This window comes from Parasteatoda tepidariorum, chromosome 4 (assembly GCF_982258835.1).
Source record: "Parasteatoda tepidariorum strain Cologne lab strain chromosome 4, Ptep-v5.0, whole genome shotgun sequence".
Classification (NCBI taxonomy): domain Eukaryota; kingdom Metazoa; phylum Arthropoda; class Arachnida; order Araneae; family Theridiidae; genus Parasteatoda; species Parasteatoda tepidariorum.
The window spans coordinates 109,176,421-109,197,143 of NC_141758.1; the positions used below are offsets into that span (position 1 = coordinate 109,176,421).

The following is a 20,723-nucleotide window of genomic DNA, read 5'->3' on the forward strand; positions in this document are numbered from 1 at the left end:
CTACTTTTATCCACATTTAAATTTTTTATTTATTATTATAATTTTTTTTTTGAATATCAAATAATAATTTACAAACATCGCTGCCCTTTAATTATTTCTCTTGATGAAACCTTCTTGATGGACTTTAAAAAAAATCACATTCTTAAGAATATGCTTATCAATTATATTAAGTAAAAATAAATAAAGTACCTTAATTTCATGTGTTAAAAGAATCAGCTGATTTAAATAAATGAATCTTTTTTAAAGCATCAGTTATTTTACTTTTTGGCAATGCAGTAAATTCCATTTAAGAAATATCTTTTACACACCTTACTGTAATATCCTTAATTAAAATGCTGAGATCTTCCAAAAATATCTAACTTGATAAATTGTTTTTAAAATGTTTATATAATCTTAATCTTTATTTTTTCTTTAACTTTCAAGTTTTTAAAATGTTCATAGTTTCTGTGTCCCGTTGAAAAACTATTATCTTCTGTAGTAAAATGGTCAATAATGGTGCAACATACAATATAAACATTTTCTACAATGCATACATTTTTGTACAATATATACACATATCAGACTACTTTTGAAAAGGATAAACAACAAACTAAAACGAGACATATATTGCAGACACAATAAAATGTATCTTTATTATATATTTAATTAAATTTAATTAAATTTCGCAGTTAGTTTAATGTTTTTTAACTGTTTGTTGTTGTTAACTTTTTAGTTTGTTGTATTACAGATACAATAAAATATACTGTTTTTAATTTCAGTTTTGTTTAGAACAGAAAGTTTTCACAGTTTCAATAAAATTTTATTAATGCAGCAATGAACAATTCATAATAGTTTGACATCAATATTTTAGAAGATTTAAATGGTACTGTTGTATAAAAAAAATACAAATTTCCATTAGTTAACCTCTTCTAATGCCAATATTTAATTAAAATTTATAATTTAGTTGAAAATTTCTTTAATTAAATAATTTTAAAGTAGGGTTTAAATAATTTCAAAATAAAAATTAAGTGAATATGCAACTCAGCATTTGTATCTAAGAACAATTTTGTGGATAAGGCATCTACTCCTTAATTAAAAATTATACAATATGATTATTGAATTGTTGATTGGAATTGTTCTTTTTTGAAATCATATGAAAAAGAAAAATTGACATTAGTGAAACTATTAAACTCCACCCTAATGATTTGTTACTGCATTTACTAAAAATTATAAATTAGCTCATAAGCTCCTAAATTCACAAAATAAATAAATTAATAAAAAAAATGAGAAAGCGAAATTGTTATTTAAGTTTTTTTTTCTTCATAAAATGATGGAATTCTCAAAAAGTTAGAAAAGAAAAATCCTATAGGTAAGGCCATGAACCATGTATATAGTTAGTGGATGGTCTCTAACCTGAATTTGGACAATTTAATTTTGCAGTTTTTGCTAGCATCATTACTTAAAATAAAAAGATGTATCAAAAATCCAAATCTTTTGATTCTTCAAATCTATTATTTTAAAATCTTCATTTGTATTCATGTTTTGAAGAATCAAGAGTATCAGGACAAAAAGTTATACATTTTAAAAAATTTAACAAATAATAAATAATTAAAACAATTTAGAATATCATTTGAAAGCCAAAACATTTCTTTTAATTTTTCATCCATATTGTATTTCTCATTTTAGATTAGTTCAGTTCAAACTGTGAAATTGCTTAAGGACTGAAAAGCAGAAATAGTTTCTGTTATGTTTAAATATTTTAATACGAAGAAATGAAGAGATATTACATTTATATTTTGCATTTGAATGAAGATGCATTTTATTTCGTATCTATGAATCATATTTTTGTTGTTAATATTTTATTTGTTAAACATTTTGTTCATTACAAAAGAAAGGTTAAGTTAAATAGTAAGCATCTAATTATTTATTAAATGTGAATGCATATTGTAGAGATATAGAAATATATAAGAAAGGATATTCATGCATAATTATCAATTAAATTTAAATAATTCCTTTGTGTTCATTAAAATCTTAAATCAAGTACTTTGAATACTTAAAAAACAACTGTTTAAATTTATTATCTTTTTTCATTCATTTTAAAAGCAAAATGTATAGTAAAAAAAAATATTCATAATTTTTTGTACCATGTGCAACAAAACAATATGTGCTTTTCATTTCATAAATGCATCTAAAAATACCATTCTTTAACTTAAAAACAAGTTATGTGTTTATTTAATTCATAACTAATCACATAACTTATTATTCATGAATCATTTTAGTAATTGTATCATTATGCAATCATTTACAGGGCATAAAAATGACTGAAATAGTTAATCTCCTAACTGTTTCTTCCTTTGATAATAATCAATCAATCCTTATTCTGTATATCTAATATTTATATTTAGTATGAATGTAGAATATTCTTGAAAAAACGAACTTATCTTCGGTCAGGTCTTTTCGTGAAACCCACTTATCCCCTGACAAAATTGTTTGTTTTTTTTCCTCGAAAAAACCCATGTGGGCTGGGGTTTTTTTCTTCAAAATCCTGCTTTAAACTGTTCTAAATTTAATTTAGCATTCACTAAAACATTAAAGTTTTTTAAATCTTATCAAAATTTCTATTTCTTGAACATTGTTACTTAAAAACAGAGCAACATCTTTATACTTTCGAGAATGCAAAAATCAGGTGTAAACTAGTAAGAACTTCATTCTTATGCAACGACAAAATGAAGTGAAATGTGCACTCTGAACAAATGACTAAATTATCGTGTAAAGAGCAGTTGCATACACTGTATCAAAAATATATACTCATAGGCAATGATCTCGGATTATTTGCCTTAGGACTATTTATTTATGGAATTGAAAAAACTTCTTGGATCTTCAGTGTGTAGATATTTTTCTGATGGTGTGGCACAACATTTTTAAAATGAAAAAAAAAAATCAAATAAAAAAAAGTACTAGCCTATCACAGATCAAAAGAAAAAAATTTTCTAATTTTTGTCTATAACAAAGTTCACTGCTGCATTGTAAATTTCTTACGTAAAAATCAGAATATGAGCATTATTTATTTCTTACTTAAATCCCAAACATGGTTAAAAAACTAACTTTTTGCTTAATAAATCTTTATATAATCATATATTTTGAAAAAAAAAGTGCACAAAAAGTATTGGTTTTACTCAAAATTTATTAATAAAATTCTCTCTTACTTTTCAAATATGTTCATAAAATCATTAAATATTTATTCTTAATTATTAGTCATACTTTTTGTAATCTTTTATTGGTTTCCATTTTGTAAAAGCTAATTTATGATGTAAAATCAGACAGTGTTATGTCAGTAACACCAAATGTTAAGCCAGTAGCAAATTTATATGTGCTTTTTCTTAATTATTGAGAGTCACAATCTTTAGAACTTGAATGTCTTCAAAAATGTTATTATATTATCTTTTGAATATATATGAAAAACTTTTGATATTTGTGTCTGTTACGTCCATAACAAACAGTTTTTATTTTTTTAAAACATTCGCGGAAGTTAAAAAGTTTCAGCACAAGTGCATAAGACCTCAAGAGTTATCCTTACAAAAAAATATTTAAAGTATTTTAGGATTTTTAATTAAGTTATATGCATTTCAAGTCTACAAACATAACATCAGTATTAGTGGAATTACCCTATTTTATATGGAATTTTAATTACTTATTATAAAAATTTAAATATTGCCTTAATTTTACATTAAAATTTTTATTGTTTCAAACAAATAAGAAAAAAAACAAGAAAGATTTATATGATATTTTGATGAACCTAATAATATGATCTATAGGTATACAATAAACAAATGGCAGTAATTAAACAATTCTAAAATATGATATTTTTATAATACACACAAGCAGGGGCAAAATTACTCTTCAATATTGAGTTCTTTCATTTATTATTATGTTAGCAAATTTGAAGAACAAAAAATTATATTTTTGAATTGCTTATTGAAAAGTAATATTCTTTTCGATAATATTCTATTTAGAAAAGTTTATCGAATAAAAGTAATATGATTAAGTAATAGTTAAATGAAATACTCCAAGATACTTTTGGATGGTTTAGTTAGTTTCAATTAAGGACTTAAAATATTATTTCACATTTTATTTTTGTTTTAAATGGTTTTATCAAAAAAGAAAACTTTTCTTTTCAAAAGCTTATGAGACCGGAACAATGTATCACAACGGAAGAAATTAAGCAAAACCTTTTTTTCTTCTTTTAAATGAAAAGCTATTTCATCAAATTTGTTCAATATTTTCTTCCTATATTGAATTGATCAGCATATTGAAAAAGCAATTTGTCGTAACTGAAGAAAGAAAAAAATTATACCAACTCATGATCTCAACAAAGTATGGCTGTTAAGAGGACGCAATACCTACCCTCTCAATGCCAGCAGCTAATGCTTTTTCTATGGGAGCTTCATTTACTAATAACTTTTTTGCATTTTGATATTTTGAAAAAATTCTTTCAGCATTTGAAACTTCATAGTTTATTCTAAGATTTTGTGAAATCACTTTTTGTTTTACTATAAATTTAAAATTATTAATGGAGGTGAAAGATCGGTAATAGAGTTATCTTCTGGAAATACGTTTTTTATCAAAATTCATTCAGTAAATCTTTATTTTTGAGTTCACGTAATCGAACTATTCATTTCAAGCTTCCGAAAGAAAAAATTCGCAATTATTTTCTTCAATTATGAAATGTGTTATTATAGAAGAAAGATGAAAAAATTTGCGAAAAGAGCCTAAACCACGCCTTCCATCTGTCCTCCCTTCATTTACCAATACGGGTATAAGTTCTAGTAGGGGGGATCTTTTGGGGGTTAGGAGAAAAGCCTCTTCACTTTCCTTGAATAGTTGAGGGGTTAAATAGCCTGGGGTCTTCTATTGTGGTTGAAAATAGTTTTTATTTCATTCGCTTTCTTTAAAATGAGTTAGAATGGAAGACTTTCTTTCGAATTTTCTTATGTTTCTTATTATTATTTCTTCTTAATTTTGGCAATAACAATTTATCAAAACATTTTAGGATAAATATATTTAATTAGTTAATAATAATATATATATATATATATATATATATATACCAACTAAGCAACTACGAAAAAATTTCGTAATTACCCCCATAGACAGAGCAAACAATAATTATGCAATCTTCTGTAAGAAATTCTATGTAGAACTTTTAAATACGGAGTTAGTTAAAAAATAGTAAAAATTTTAAACTTCGTAATTTAAATAATAATATTATCATTAAAACTTTTTTTAGCTTTGTATAAGAGGTTAAAAATTAAAATTAGCAATATACAATTTCCTTACTTTAATATCAGTCCTAAATTTTGTAAAATTACTATAAATTTCAGAACAGTCACAAGTGGGTCTAATACTTGCCTAATTAAACTTGGCAACTTTTTCTTTAACTACTTAAATAAAATTATGAACAATATTGTTAGAGAAAGTTGTTCTTGGATTATCACTAATAATCCACCAATTTTGGAATTTATTAAACATAATAAATTTAATTCTATTGCCATTTATGATTTCCAAGATCTTTTCAATAGCATTCCCCTTTCTAAACTAAAAGATGTCCTTTTGAATTATTACTATGATTTGAAAAAAATCTTTAATTGCGATTTTGATTATTGGGAAATTCCAATTAATTTTAGTCTATTTAATAATTATCTTTAAAATGGAAAATATATGCTTTTTTATTAAATACTATTTACCTCTAGGAATTAACCTCGCTTCGTAATCATGATAATTTTAATTTTTTGGATCTGGGTATTATAAAAGAAGAAAATATCTGCTTTGTTGGTCTATTGGATAATAGAAATTATTTTTATTTTAAGACAAATAAACTAATTACTTGGAATTCTAATGTTCTTAAAATCATCTATTTAAATACGATTTTTAATCAAATGAATAGAATTAAAAAATTATGTAGTGATGTTTAGTTATCCAAGAAACAAATAGACAAAATTTGATAAGAAAAAAAGCAATGGTTACCCAAATAAAGTAATTAAATTCTATATAAAAACATTAAGTTAATTGCATGTTACTGTTAATAAATTTACTAAAAAGCTCCTTTGTTAATTTATACAATTTTTACCGTATGCAAATCCATTTCGGGCAAATCAGAATTGCTTAGTATCATGAGTTTTCTCAGTAAAATCTTACTTTCACAGTGTCAACTATTCATATTATAATTTTCCTTCTAGCAAATACTCTTTATTTCTCAACAACGCATGTTGTTGCTCAGCATTTATTTTATTTTATAAAGTATTGATAGATATAAACATGAATATTATATTGCTTAATTTTTATTGGCTGTGCATCATAATGCCTATCTGCTTTACATATTCTTGCCTGACTTTATATTTTAGTTCTATATTTTAGTATTATTTTCTTCTTTTATTTTGACTTTTTGTCAGCATTATTCACAATTACTGAATCAAAATTATTATTCTCTAAAATAAGTTGTTATAGCAATTAGATAGATTTGCAATTAAAAGTCGTTACTTTATATGTATTGAAATAATCATCCCTAAAACTACATTTTAAATAAATCAATTTTTAATTTATGTCACCATTTGATTTATTTTAATCCATTAACACATACAATAAATTTAATAACATACAACGTATTCTAAATAATTCAATCATTAGACAATGGGGATTGGGCAGTATGATATGATATTAGCAACTTGTATTAAAATTTTAAGAAAAAAAATATAATACAAATTTTTAGTATTTTATTACAAAATAGGTTTTATCTTTAAAAAAAACTGCCAATCTTTTGTTGAGAAACTCTTTTTTAAATCTCGCGGGAAAATTCGATGACTATTTAAAAATGCCGGGAAAATGTTAAGAATATAAATGTTCACTTCAACTTTTAACTACTAGAAAATGCCCATAATTAATTACCATTGTATTACTTACTATGCCGATTTTACCTTTAATTACCTTTTTGATATTACATTCCTTTTTTCCATCTGTGATAAAATAAGAGTTTTGCTCTTGTTTTCAGCCCTTATTTTGTCACCATATGTAAACGTAATAAAATATTCCAATTGTAAATTTCTTGTGACTCAAGTTATACTGCTTGTAATGCACATACACATGTAAACTATTTATATTTTTTCTATTTTGTATTTTTGTTATTTATATTTTTTATTTATCTCCTTTTTATGTTTTTATCTTGATTATACAGAATTAAAAGATCAGGATCGTTATAAAAAAAAATATATGATTTAAATTAGAGAATTTTTTTAATTGCATGCTTTGCCCACAAAAATGGAATTTTTTGTATTATTACACAGTCGTTTTCTCTATTTTTGATTTATTATTTATTTTTGTGTGTGCGAGGCTCTGACATATGTCTACAAACTTACCTGCGTTATAAATAAGTTTATATTTCATTACGTAAATAAGAAATACATCAAAAAAGTAGTTCGAGAACATTTTTTTCACTAAATTTAGACCCCAAAAATGACACACTAGTGATCATTTTTTGTTTGAAATATTATGCCTCTTAGCTTTTATATGTATCTAAACAGGTGTGTTTCGTCGATACACAATTAAAATGAAAGTAGAGAATTCAAGATGTGATCTAAACAAAATTTTAAAACTGTAGACAGAGTACAATAACAAAATAAATAAATAATAAAAAAAATGTTAATTCGCTGATTATCAAACTACACGCTAACAGATGTTTCATCTGAATTCCATTTTTCTAAAGCTGAAGTAATAGGGAACTTGTGGTGCAAATTCACTTTAAAAAAGGAGAGTAAATAAATAAAAATAAATAATACTAAAATACAAAAATAAATAATACTCAAACAGAAAATTTAATAATTCAAATAGAGATTGAAATGTATAAAACAGAAAGCAAATATAAAATTATTGAAACGGAAAAAAATATAAAAGTATTTTTGTGTAAAAATATTTTTTATTTATTTTCTTTTTCCTTTGCTTTAACACACACACATATTGAAATGTACGTACGTGTCTTAAACTATTAAAAATGAAAGGAGAAAAATTCTCAGACAAATACAAAACATAAACTTCAGCAAAATTACAAAGCAATAGAAATAAATTATAAAATTTATTGAGAAATTATTATCCTTATTTACAGAAAATTAAAACTTCCCAGATGGTGAATGTAAGATTGAAAAAGATACATTAAAACAAAAATTTTCTTTGATGCAACCTAAAAAGCGTTTGATTTTTCTTTTATCATATTTTATAATATAATTATTATTTTTTTTATTTAATTTTTTTATTATTAACTTTTTATTATATTAGTATAAGTTTTAATCATTTTTTAATTCTGTATTATGACTTTATAAATTGCCTACGTTTTTAGAAATTGTATTTTTCTCAGAATTCTTATAATTATAATTCTTCATATATTTACAACTCAATATACTTAGCAGTTCTAGCGCCGATTATTAAAACTAAGTTACTTTAATTAATTACATTAATTCCACACACATAAATAAAAATTTATATTCTTCTTGGTGTTCGAATTTGAAACGAATTAATTGTAAGATATAAGTTAATCCCCATTATCTTGTAAACACCTATTAAATATTTACATGCAAATAAATAGTTAGAATGTTTATTCTGGATATTTCACAACGAAACTAAGAAGTTTAAAAATAAAAGACCGTGAACCCAGAATCACTTTTCGAAACTAATGCTTATATTCTTCAGTTTTGCTTAGGGAAGGATGGGATAGTTTAACTGACCATCTATCATATATCACTGTCACTGTACCAATTCACTTCTCCCTCAAAGAGACGCCCCCAAAGTGTGAGACTTACAACTGATTTTGCCAATTTTTTTTTTTTTTTTTTATCTGGGTATGGCGTCCTCCTAAGACTTTTAATTTAGTACATTGATCACCAAAAATTCTGGTAAATACTTAATATTGAATAATGGATTTTATACTTATGTGGTTTCAAGTTTATCTATTGATGCAAAAATTAAAATGAAAAATAAATTTCGGATGAATTTGAGGAATGTTTAAGAATTTTTAAATTACTAAGCTTTTGTTTTCAGCAGAGGATAAGAATTTGAAAAAAGTTACTCATTGGTTTTATTTTTATTGCAATTCATATTCATACTTAATTTAATTTTTTTTTCAGAAATAAGTGCTTTATGTTTTAATGAAAATTATTTTGAAAATTATTTCACAGGTATTTATTTGCACAAGGAAAGCAAGTTAGGAAAAAATGGAAAATAATATATTTTTTGCTGGTTCAGGTAGGTGTTTTTATTGTTTATTAAAATGTCTTAAGATGCACACTGATCCATGACTAATCAGTTGTAAAATATTATTAAAACATAAAAATTTGGAAATTTTCAAAATTTTCTGCTATTTTTCCTATTTTATTATAGCAGTAACATATAAATTATGAGAATCTGTTTTTTAAATAAATTTTTATTTCATGAAAATAATGATTTTTAACAACTTTGTTACTCATTGATTACTTATTTAGTAGGCATTAGATACTTTTTTAATAAGCAAGCAAATTTTGAAAAACATTCCGCTTACAAAATGGTACCTCACCATTTGAAAAAAAACTGTAGACTGATCACTTACTGGCTAATTTTGACAATTAGATAGGAATGTTGTCTAAATATCACCAACACTGTCATATATCATTAAGAAAATTACATTAAACTCATTTTTTTTAACTATTCTGGTTTAAATAGTAATTAGTTTAGACTTTCAGATTTTGAAGAATTTGCTATTGTCTAATTATTTGCTTTTCAATTTATGAATAATTTAGGTGATTAGTATTTAGTTGTAATATATTTCAAATGTGAGTTTTGAAAAACAAAATAAAAACTAAAACAAAAAATATCTATTAACTTTTATTATTACTATAATAACTTGCATTTTTTTGTGTATGTTATGTTCAAACTTGTATTTTTTCCCCCAAAGTAATAGAGTAATATCAAATTCTTGCTATGTAGTATATTATTTACAGCCTGTTTTATTAGCATCGGTATCAATTCAATAAAAATATCGATGTTTGCTAAAAAAATATCATGCAAAATATCTTGTTTTGCTATAATCTTTGTTCAATTTATTAAACTTATGCATGTGCCTTTCTTTAATATTATCTTTTAATATTACCAGTTATCCACAGTATAGTTTTGCAATGTGCAGTTACAGAGAAAAGAAATTGGAACCTACGGAAATGATGCAGCTGGATGGATATACTGTAGATTATGTTGAGCCAGTACTTGGTAATAAATTTTCTATTTTTTACTTTATTTACTTAGTTTTTTAGTTTCTATTTAATTTATAAGCAATAACTCCAATAACTAAACTTTTATATCTTTACGAATTATTCTAAATAATTTGTCCAACCAATTTAATAGACCTTTAACTGAAAAGAAAAAAAAAAGCATATAAAATGATTATTACACTAAACAACTAATCTGAAACAATTAACAGGTCAATTCAACAAATGGCAGAATTTTAAGCTTTAGCAATTAAAACTAAACTTAAAATAATTCTTGATGAATTTTTCTTATTCTGGTCTATTTTGAATTTAGAGTTTTATAAATAATCAGTGCTGAACTGCACACACAGTGGAGTGGTGGTTATAGTGAAGCTTAGCAAATATGAACTCTAGTATAAAGGCATATATATGTGTTATTTTTCATTGAAAAGCATTGCTTCTTTTTCCTTTTTAGAACTAGTGCCCCCTTCAGTATTTTTCAGTGAAATGAACTTATACAGGTTTAAAAAATTCGATACAAAGAAACTTGTTTTAGATTGACACTTATTATTTAATATTTATATGTAACAAAATCTTAATTTCTTTCACATGGTAGAAAAATTATTTTATAGTATTATGTGATATTGTTTATCCTTTTACGTATCTACACTCTGCCATCAAAGCTTTTTATATAGTCCAGTCACATGTCTGATCACGGTAAACTGAAACAAGTAGGTTTTAAAATCAGTTTTACTTGCAATTGATTACAATTTACTCTTTCTCGTTCCCGCGAAAATGACGAGACGAAATTTTGCCCTCTAAAATTTTATTGTGATATTTCTAGGCTGAAGTAATGTTCCAAAAGGATTGAAACGATCTGTTGCTTATGCCCGTAAACATGTTGATTTCTCTATGTTCCAGATAGCAACACTAGACTATTTGTAATGAGAAAGTTTATTTTAAACTAGATATCAGCATGCATCGAACATGTAGATTTGCGATTAAACCATAAATTAAGAATGAATACATATTGTAAATGCACTTCGTTTTATATAATTTTCTTGAATAAAAAAAATTTGTCACTTATATGATTGTTTTCAAAACTGTGCAAACATTACAGGTTTAATAGACAGATTAATAGCTATGTAGATTGAAAAGATTTAATAAAATTTCTCCAAACTTAATTACTTTTCTAGTCTTTTAGTTACTGATAATCTCATAATTTCCATTTATACCTCTAATTTTCCATCAGCTGTGTGAGCAACATCTAAATCGACTGTGCCGATAAGTACCTAAGCTATTATTGTTGCATAAGTGCTTGAAACAAATTTACTCCTGAAATTTAGAATCACTGATTTATATTTAAAAATCAAATTTATAATAAGTTTTATTTAGAGTTATTTCAAACTTAAATTTTGTTATGGTATCCTTACCTAGTGTTAAGAATTAATCTTATCGAGAAAGCACTTTTTTTTGATAAATTAGATTTTGGATGAATAGGAACTGTGATAAGGAACATTAAAAAATAGTATTTATTGTAAGGAGGACAAAAAAGCAAAACCAATTGGTAAAATTTTTTCCTTAATTATATTTAATTTTTGGGGTAAAAACAAAAATACTTTTTTCCTTTATAATAATTTCATGTTATTATTTTTGTTTGAAATCTGATAAAATAATGTACTTAATTTAAATTTAGGAATTAAAGTTATACTACACAACATTTTCAAAATAATGTTTTTTTTTTCTTTAAAAAAATTATCAACACCAATAAATGTATTCCAAAATTATCATTGTTGATAATAATTTCACATTAGCTTTTTCATTTAACAGCTCAGTTTCTTTATATTGTATTCTTTTCTATTGTGGCTCATTAATCTATTATATGTGCTCAAAAAATAAACATTTTTTTCCATTATTCTGTTAAGTTCTAAGAACTTTTAAAGAAATTTTAGTAAGTACTTTGATTGCAAGATTGTTTTTAAAAATCTAAATTTATATTTATATTTTATTCTGAAAAATTATTTTTCTTTCTTACATAATCCATTTTTGTGATTTAGAAATCTTTGATAAACAATGATGGACATTATTTTAACATTTTATGATCTAGATAAATAACAATAAACTTAATTAAAAGTATGATTTTTTTTAAATTTTATATTTAATTTATTTTTTTAATCTTATATTTAATTTATTTTGATCATCATTTTGTAAAAAGAAACATTTTAAACTTAATGAATTGCAGAAAAATTCTGGCAACTTTCTTATCAGTTCCATTTCTAGTTAAAATCTTTTACATTTTTAGGCACTTATATTTCATAAGTATTTCTTTTTCCTTAATAGAGTAGTTTATAATGTAGAAATATTATGCTTGCTTAAAAAAGTTCAACTTGTATTCAATTTATATTGCTGCTTTTTTTTCAAACTTGTGGTTATAATGTTAGTTTTTCAAAATTTATGTGATTTATTTAAGAATAAAATATAAATTGCAATTAACTTGGTTTAGTTTTTAAATGTTTTACTCTGCATCATTGAGATTAAGTTTAACATTATTTGGATTTCATGCATAATATATTTTCTTTGCAAAATGTAGGATTGGGGGATAAAATTATTTTTCTGTATGGAATAAAATTTGGAATTTTTTGAAACTCTTATTTCTAAAAGCGGATTTAATGACTAACAATTAGTTTTAATTGTTTTGACAATTTGTGGAATGTGTTGATTTAAATTATGGAATGAAAAGCAAAAGCATGTTTAAAGCATTCACTTTTTAATCATCATTAAACTGATATGACTTGTTGCTTATTATTATTAACATGTTGGTTCTGTATTTATTTTATGATTGCAGATTTATTTCTTCTGACCACCTGTGATATAACTAGACAAAGTTTGCTATTGTTCCTTGTGGATGTATTTAGCTCATGAATTTTTTTTTACCGACAAAAAAATTTTCAGTTTCAAAATTTTGATTTTGCTATTGAATGCTATGAAAAAATATATCCATCTGTGTGTAATCTATTAAAATAAAGTAATTTATTGGTCACATCTTTCTAGAATAGATTCAAAAAAGAATATAGAAAAGACAAGCATTTTTGTCTCTGTTCTTTTTGCTGTTCACATGTTCGTAATGTAAGTTTAGATTGCCAAGCACTGAAACGTAACTAGAAAGAATGGTAAAGACATCAACCTAAAATTGTTTTTTTATTCCACTCATTTTTTTAAAAGAAATATTAAATTAATACTTTTACAGTTCATATTATTACCTAATAAGTGTTAAAAGATTAATATCATACATTTAAATGACAAAATACTTTGAAAAAAAGACACTCATCTCTCTTCGAATTTATTCCTTAAAACTTTAAGAGAAATAAAATTTCTTTGTAGAATCTATTGGATTATAAGGAAAAACCTTTTTGGTTTTAACTCTTATTTATTGAAATATTTGATGTTATTCAAAATTTTCCTTTAGGTTTCTTTCATATTATTGTTATGTGTGACTTAGAATTGTCGTTTTGTGATTAATGTTGTTGTAGTAAAAATATATTTATCAGCAGTTAATATCTGATACGGTGCACTGTTGTATCACATTTGATCATTTAGTGTTAATCTTAATTATGCATAATTTAAATTTCTCTTCTGATAATTTTTACATAACAAAATTAACTTAAATAATATTATATTTGTTTGATATTAAAGCGTGGATCTGTTTAGAGTACTTAAGAAATGTAGACAATATAGAATAGTAGCATATAATAAGTTGTTGAAGATCCTGCTATGTTTTTTTCATTTTAATCATTTTTCTAATAACTATTTTTTTAAAAAACTTCTATAATGCATAAATTAAATGTTATTATGGTCTTAAGTGATTTTTTTTCACAAATACAAAATTATCCAGAAGCTAATTAAAATTATTTAATGGATTATATTTAGCTAAAAACGAATAATGAACTGAAATATGAACAACTTTCATTTTATTTTTTCCAACAATTATGGCTTTTAAAGTTACTGTGATTTTTGTAAAATAAAATGTTTTAGTTGCATAGGTTAGTAGTAGAGAACAATTGCAGTGTAACGAATTTCTTACAAAAAGTTTTACTATTCTTTGAAAAGTTGTACAACTAATTAAACTTCTTTTTGCAATGAAGTTTTATTGTGCGTATTTATTAAATATTGAAAACTGATTTAGAAATCGGTGGTAAAAATAGAAAATTATCTCAAAAAAATAAATTATTTACATTCAGTATCGTTAGTGCTAGTATCGTTTTCGATTTAATTTGAAATTTGCATTATCATTCAACTTTACATAAAAATAAATTGTTATATTATAAAAGTTAATTTTTCTACTTATGCATTACATTTGGATGGTTTGTCCAGTGTCTAAAATAATGTCAAAACATACCTAAGTTATTTTTAAAAGCTTAAATTGTATGAAGCAGTGAGACATGAATGTATAAATTGCATATTAAAAGAAATCTAAAGCTTTTTTATGTATCATTTACTTTATATGAATGATGCTTGATAAAAATTTATAAGAAACAATATTTTTTTTAATTAATTTTTTAATTGTTAACCATTTTTAAATACACTTCATAGCTTATGATGAATATTGTATCAATGCTAAGAACAAGTTTATGCACATTATAAATAATTAAGTATACTAATTTTATTGTAATATTGTATGTGCTTTACGAAAATAATATTCTAAAACAAGTGAAAGTTATTTTCTACCTACAGCCAGACGGCATTGGAACTGTGACTGTTGAAGAGAACGATTTTTTTGCCGATATTAATGAACAATACAGAATACTTCTTGAAAACCAAATTACTCATTTTAGGTAAATATATTACTCTTTTCTTTATAATTTACTCTAAATTAGCTTATTGTTTAAAATACACTCGCAAATTTGTTTTTCAGTTATCCTCTTAGAGGTTGTCTCTAATATACTCACTTTTTTTTCTCGCTCTAGACTTAGTTAATAGCAAACTTTAATCAGTTTACCTGAAGCAGATAATATTGTTTACATTTCGTTCAGTATGGCCAATTTTTGAAGCTCTACTCATAACTCAATTTTTTTTTTCAATTTAAAATATTGTTTAAAAATTTAATTTGTGACTGTAATATTCATTTTAACATTGCTTTTATTCTTCTTTCAATGTAACTTGTTTTTTCTTTCATTTTTTAATTTTAGTTGATAAATATTCATCATTTCAGGACATTACCTTTTTATTACTTAATTTTTGAGAGTTTTTTAATATTATTTTGCTTACTTAAAGTTATTTAAATAATTAATATATTTTTTGTCCTATAATTTCCAGTTTTTAAGTATTTTTCTCAATTAACATTTAAATTATTTATGGTATTTAAACAATTGAGGAGCTCGGTACAATAATAAAGTAAATCTTTTTTTTTTACTGTGAACAATATTTTTTTTTTTTTTTTTTTTTAATAACGGCAGGCACTGAACTTTTCGTTCTTCGCCATAGAAGATGCCGGAATTGTTACTCATTTAGCGTTACCCAGTGGGCACCAGTGAACCAAAGTCACGGAGGCGAGTAACGTTACCCACGCCATACTGCCACAAACCCGTTCATAGGGTGGGCCACATTCACTCATTCACACAACAGAAGACAACACAGAGAGAGAAACATCCATGCCCAGAGCGGGATTCGAACCCGCGGCCATTGGCTCCGCAGTCAGACACGCTAACCACTCGGCCACCTGGCCGGCACTGTGAACAATATAGTCAGTGTAAAAATCAACCATAAATGTAAAATTAATCCTCTACTGTGTGATAAATATTTGTATTGAATAACTATGTAAGGTTATAGATTTTGAAAAGAAATTTTTTTTCTGCATTTAGCTCTCCCTAACTATTTGTGCAACTAAACCTACCTTGTTATATTTCACCATACCCTCTTTGATATATGAGATAGGCTTGTTGATCGTCTAATAAAGTGCTTTGCAAAAAATTTTCTAATAACATAGTAGAGCATCTTCCAATACATCTTTCAATTATGTTGTAAATATAGCTATGTACAATTCATTTGTCTTTTCAATCAAAATGCATTTTGCTAAATAACATATATTTTTCCATCTTTTGGCCAATTATCTATTTTTTTCCTGTTTAGGTATTGCTTCCCCTTTGGTCAACCAGAAGGTGCACTTAAAGCTGCACTTTCTTTTTTGGAGAGGGTATGTGAAATTTTCTTTATTCTTAGCTAGTATTCTTATCTTACTTTGAATATTACTTGTATATACATATTCCTAGGGAAATACATATATTAAAAATGAAAGCTACTTTTGTTGCTCTAAAAATAGATTTCATTTCTTTTTTCTTATCAAAAAATAGAATGTTTCGCTTATAGAAATAGAATGCCAAAAACTTCACTGGCGCTATTTGTAGATTTGCTTCTTCTTTTTCTTCACTAGCTTAATAGCCCTGGGTGGTCCCTGGTCTTCTCCAGACATCTCTTTTGGTGACTTTTCCTGATTTTTGCCCCAAAAGTGTTGCACAATTTATGCGTCTCATCGGGAATCTGCCTTAAAGTAGAGTACTTTTCGAGTTTGCCAGAACTATTTTTAAAGCAACAATCTTCTTTCATTTTGGTAGATCTATCTATCTCTATAGATCTTTTTTTCCATCAGGTTGTCTATAGATCTTACGAAGTTATAGATTAGATCCTTTTCGTGGTCTGTTTGCGTGGATCCTGCCAAGTATAGAGCGTGAAATCTCTAGAGCTCCCTTATCACATAAAATTAGAGCTCAAGTCTCTGATAAATAAGTTGGCTAATTAACAGTTCAGTAATTTATATTTAAGAAATTTAGATTTTGATAGCTCTTCAAGCCGTAAAACATCTGCTTACAATAAAAATGTTTTTATGTATTTCTGAAGGCAGATTGCTCCATATCATATAATTTCTTTCACTAATTTTTTGTGAAAAAAGGAGATAAAGTAAATGCTGGAAAACAACACTAAATTGTGTGTAGTTCTTTGTGATGATATTAAGTAATTGTAATTCTATATGTTACTGGCAAAGTTTGGAATCTGTTATTCTATAGAATGCCTAGGCCTTTTATATAATGTCTAAAACTAAATACAGGGTATCTGGGCACCTGGAAAGTCAAGAAATGTTATGGTTTTAACTATTTTTTAAAAAAAATCATGGATTTAGGTTGCTGAAAAATCTAATTTTTAAAATTGAATTTACTCCCCCCCCCCCTCACCACCACCACCAATATCATGGTGTTCGGAATATCTAAATTTGTAACAAAATCCCTACTCACAATAATATTTTACTAAAACATGAAATTTTTTTTTTCATGTTCTTTAAAAATTATGGCGTTCTTTCAAGAAAGGAAAGAAAAAACATTTCTAGAGTGAATTATCTTCAAAACTTCTGTGATTTCAGAATTTGTATTATTATTTTTATTTTATCAATTTAAAATTCTAGCTGAAACAAACCAGTCATTGGCAAAAAATTTTTTCAATTCAGAAATGAGAACAGAAAAATCAGGAGTATTTCTTTCCTTTCTGATCAACAAGAAAAGTACCTTAAACATATAATTCTGCAGAAAAAAAAGAAAGAAAAATATTTCCTTTTGTATTTTTTTCAGCTGTTTTATTGCTTCAACTCTTTCTTTACTCTGTTTGTTAAATTTGAAATCCATAAATATTAAGATACAGAGTACAACAGTTTTGGTTACACCTATCATTTCAATTAATGTTATTATAATGCTTTTTTAAAATTATTGTGTTTTTGTCGGAGAAAAGAGTAACTAATAGTAAGTAAAATAGTAATAGTAATCATGAAAAATTCTTGGAATGAGTCATGGATTTGAAAATCTAAAATGTAGCATATACCCTGTAAATGGCAATGTGTGAAACGAATTAAGTATTTAAAAAAAAAATTTAAGTGTTTTAAATTTAAATTAAAAATAAGTTCAGTTTACTATACTGTTTAATATGAATAATCTTAAATAGATAAATTATTGTATATCTTGGGGTGTAAGTCAGCCCAATTTTCGATTACAAGATATCAAATTTCTACTATGTCAGGTGTATAAGTCAACCGAATAGGAAAATTTCTAAAATTGGAAAATAAATAAATACAATTATTACATTTCTCTGAATATGATACATTTACCCTCAAGTAAAGATGATGTTTGCAGGGCTAGGCATGAGTCACTTTTCTCACTTAATGTCAGTATCTTAAAAAATAGTAACTTTTATTTACTGTTTTTAAAACTTAGTCACTTATCTCACTTTTTATTTTAATTTCACAACCCCCCCCCCCCTCATTTCAACCAAAAGAAAGATTTCACATTTCCCTAAACCCATGATATTACAATCCTCTTGCTATAGTAAAGAAGAACTCACCCAAATAGGTGAGGCATATAGAAGAGGATTGAATGGGTAAAGAAAAATAGACAATTTCCACTTTCAAATGAATTCCTCTTGAAATGCAAGAGAGCCATTCACTGTATTCAGAAGTTATTTTATTCATCTATCATAACTTTTAATTTCTTATCTGCTGCAGAACAAGAAATTTTGTGGATTTTTCCTTGAATTGAATTTCCTTTTTCTTTAGAGTTCATACGTACCTTAAATGTGCTTAATAGAGTATAATTTTGCATCATAGAAATTAAGCACTGTTAAAAGGGCTTAAAAGTTCTTACTTGTTCTTCAAAAGAAAAAACGTAAATAAAATCTTAACTTTGATGTTATATTTTTTATTATTATTTTTTTCCCCTTTTTAAAAATTTGATTCTTTTTTAATAAGATGTTATTATGTCATGCAAATTTATGTAATGTATTTTGGATGCTTAGTTTCACACCGTTGGATGTTTTTTTATTTTTTTTTTATTATTATTATTATTTTTTTTATCTCAGTAGCTGTTAAAAAATTTTTCAGTCCTTTCTATCTGGTTTTTCAAATTGTGCTGCCTGCCTTAAAACTTGAGAAAGCATTCCTTTCAGCCTATCTCTCTTTCTCAAAATAGAAATGTCATTGCTTGGTGTTTTTTGCATTTAAAACCAAGCAGTTTATGTCAAGTCCTGCACTATGAGAATTTGAAGACTGCTAATTTGCTAAAAAACTAGAAAATAAATAAAATGAAAAGTATTAAATAAAATGTTTTGAAAAGCATAGGATTCATCCAAAAATTTTAAGTTCATCATCAGTCTAAGGGACTTCATCAGTTATTTTTGATTAAGTTTTATTTATATTTTGTCTTTGAAAACATTTTATATATTCATTATTATAGGTAAAAATTATTACTTATAATATTAATATAATCTCATTGTATTTTTTTTATTTTTATTTTAAATTATAATTATTACTTTAAACAACTGGCTAATTATTAAACTGTGTGTGTCCTGAATGTAAATTTTCACCCTTCAGTCATTTCTGATCTAAATGTATATCTTCTTCTTTATAATTTATGCAATTATTTCTTTATTCTTTTCTTTTGTTCCTTTTCTCTTTGTGCTGCAATTGGCTTTGTGTAGGAACTGAAGCTGCAAAACAACAGCAGCAACAACAACCTCCTGAAGAGCAAGGTAAACTTTAGAGTGTGCTAAATGAGCTTTAAATTTGCATTTTTCCTGTTATTCCTTTTTGTGTTGTATTTATGTAGCCCAAGTAGCACAGGGATATTGTAACAGCTTTAGTCTACATCGACCGACATTGTCAATATTGGCAAAAATCGAAATTGTGTGTACGATATTGTACGATTCCCGTCGATTTCACATTAAAGATCTGTTTGTAAAATTTTCATTTAAAACTTTATTGCGTTCTTAAATCAAAATTAATCATTTAAAAGACAAAAGATGACGTCAAATTGTTATAATTCCAAAAAATAAATTTAAAATATAAATTTAGAGATATCCGAACAACACTCGGACAATATTTGATATCAATATTGTAATCGTGCTTTTGTCATGACATCGATCGTTTTCACTAAATACTGAAATCTGTGATGTATACCACTCGCAACTGCAACCGTAACCTGATTCTCTTTAAGTGTATAGCGGTCTCTTTAATAAGTGTTTACGTCTTTTGTCCTTATATTTAAATCTGATTTCATCTTTTAAGATATTTATTACAAGGCATCATGTCAGGTAAGTCGAGTAAAACTCGTATTAAACTTATTAAAAGAAAAGTTTGTAAAAAAAATAAAACTTGCTGAAGATGACGCCGAATTAATGAATCTTTTGAAAATGAGCGAACTCGTTGAAAGCTAAAATCCTCGTCCGATCTTGGCAGGTATGTACTGTTTTTAATCTCTCTTTTTTTTATGTCCCAGTTTGTTTTCTACTATATTGCATTACATTATTTAATTCACGAATTCTCAAAAATACAATAAGTTGGCTACGATTTCTAAATTCAAAACTATAAAATAATTTTCGAATCGCAATGTACATTTATTTTAAAATCAAACTTTTTTTGTTTTCATATAGCAGTGCTAAAAAAATTGAATTTATATTTCA

At 25.4% G+C, this 20,723-nt stretch overlaps 2 protein-coding genes and 1 pseudogene across 3 annotated transcripts in view; all 3 read left to right on the top strand.

Annotated features, from left to right (window-relative positions):
- The window catches only part of LOC122273284 (nonsense-mediated mRNA decay factor SMG8-like), a 27,435-nt pseudogene extending 17,178 nt beyond the window's left edge, over nucleotides 1–10,257 (top strand). The window contains exons 11-12 of the transcript XR_015433281.1: nucleotides 9,198–9,264; nucleotides 10,148–10,257. The product of XR_015433281.1 is annotated as a nonsense-mediated mRNA decay factor SMG8-like (transcript). The remainder of the gene's footprint in view (nucleotides 1–9,197; nucleotides 9,265–10,147) is intronic.
- The window catches only part of LOC107455994 (uncharacterized), a 20,629-nt gene continuing 10,075 nt past the window's right edge, over nucleotides 10,170–20,723 (top strand). The window contains exons 1-2 of the mRNA XM_087162345.1: nucleotides 10,170–10,257; nucleotides 19,743–19,793. Coding sequence (XP_087018471.1) covers nucleotides 10,170–10,257; nucleotides 19,743–19,793 — 139 coding nt within the window. The remainder of the gene's footprint in view (nucleotides 10,258–19,742; nucleotides 19,794–20,723) is intronic.
- Nucleotides 19,800–20,723, top strand: part of LOC139424799 (uncharacterized) — a 5,507-nt gene continuing 4,583 nt past the window's right edge. Inside the window, exon 1 of the mRNA XM_087161911.1 lies at nucleotides 19,800–20,499. The gene's annotated coding sequence lies outside the window, so the exon portion shown is untranslated. The remainder of the gene's footprint in view (nucleotides 20,500–20,723) is intronic.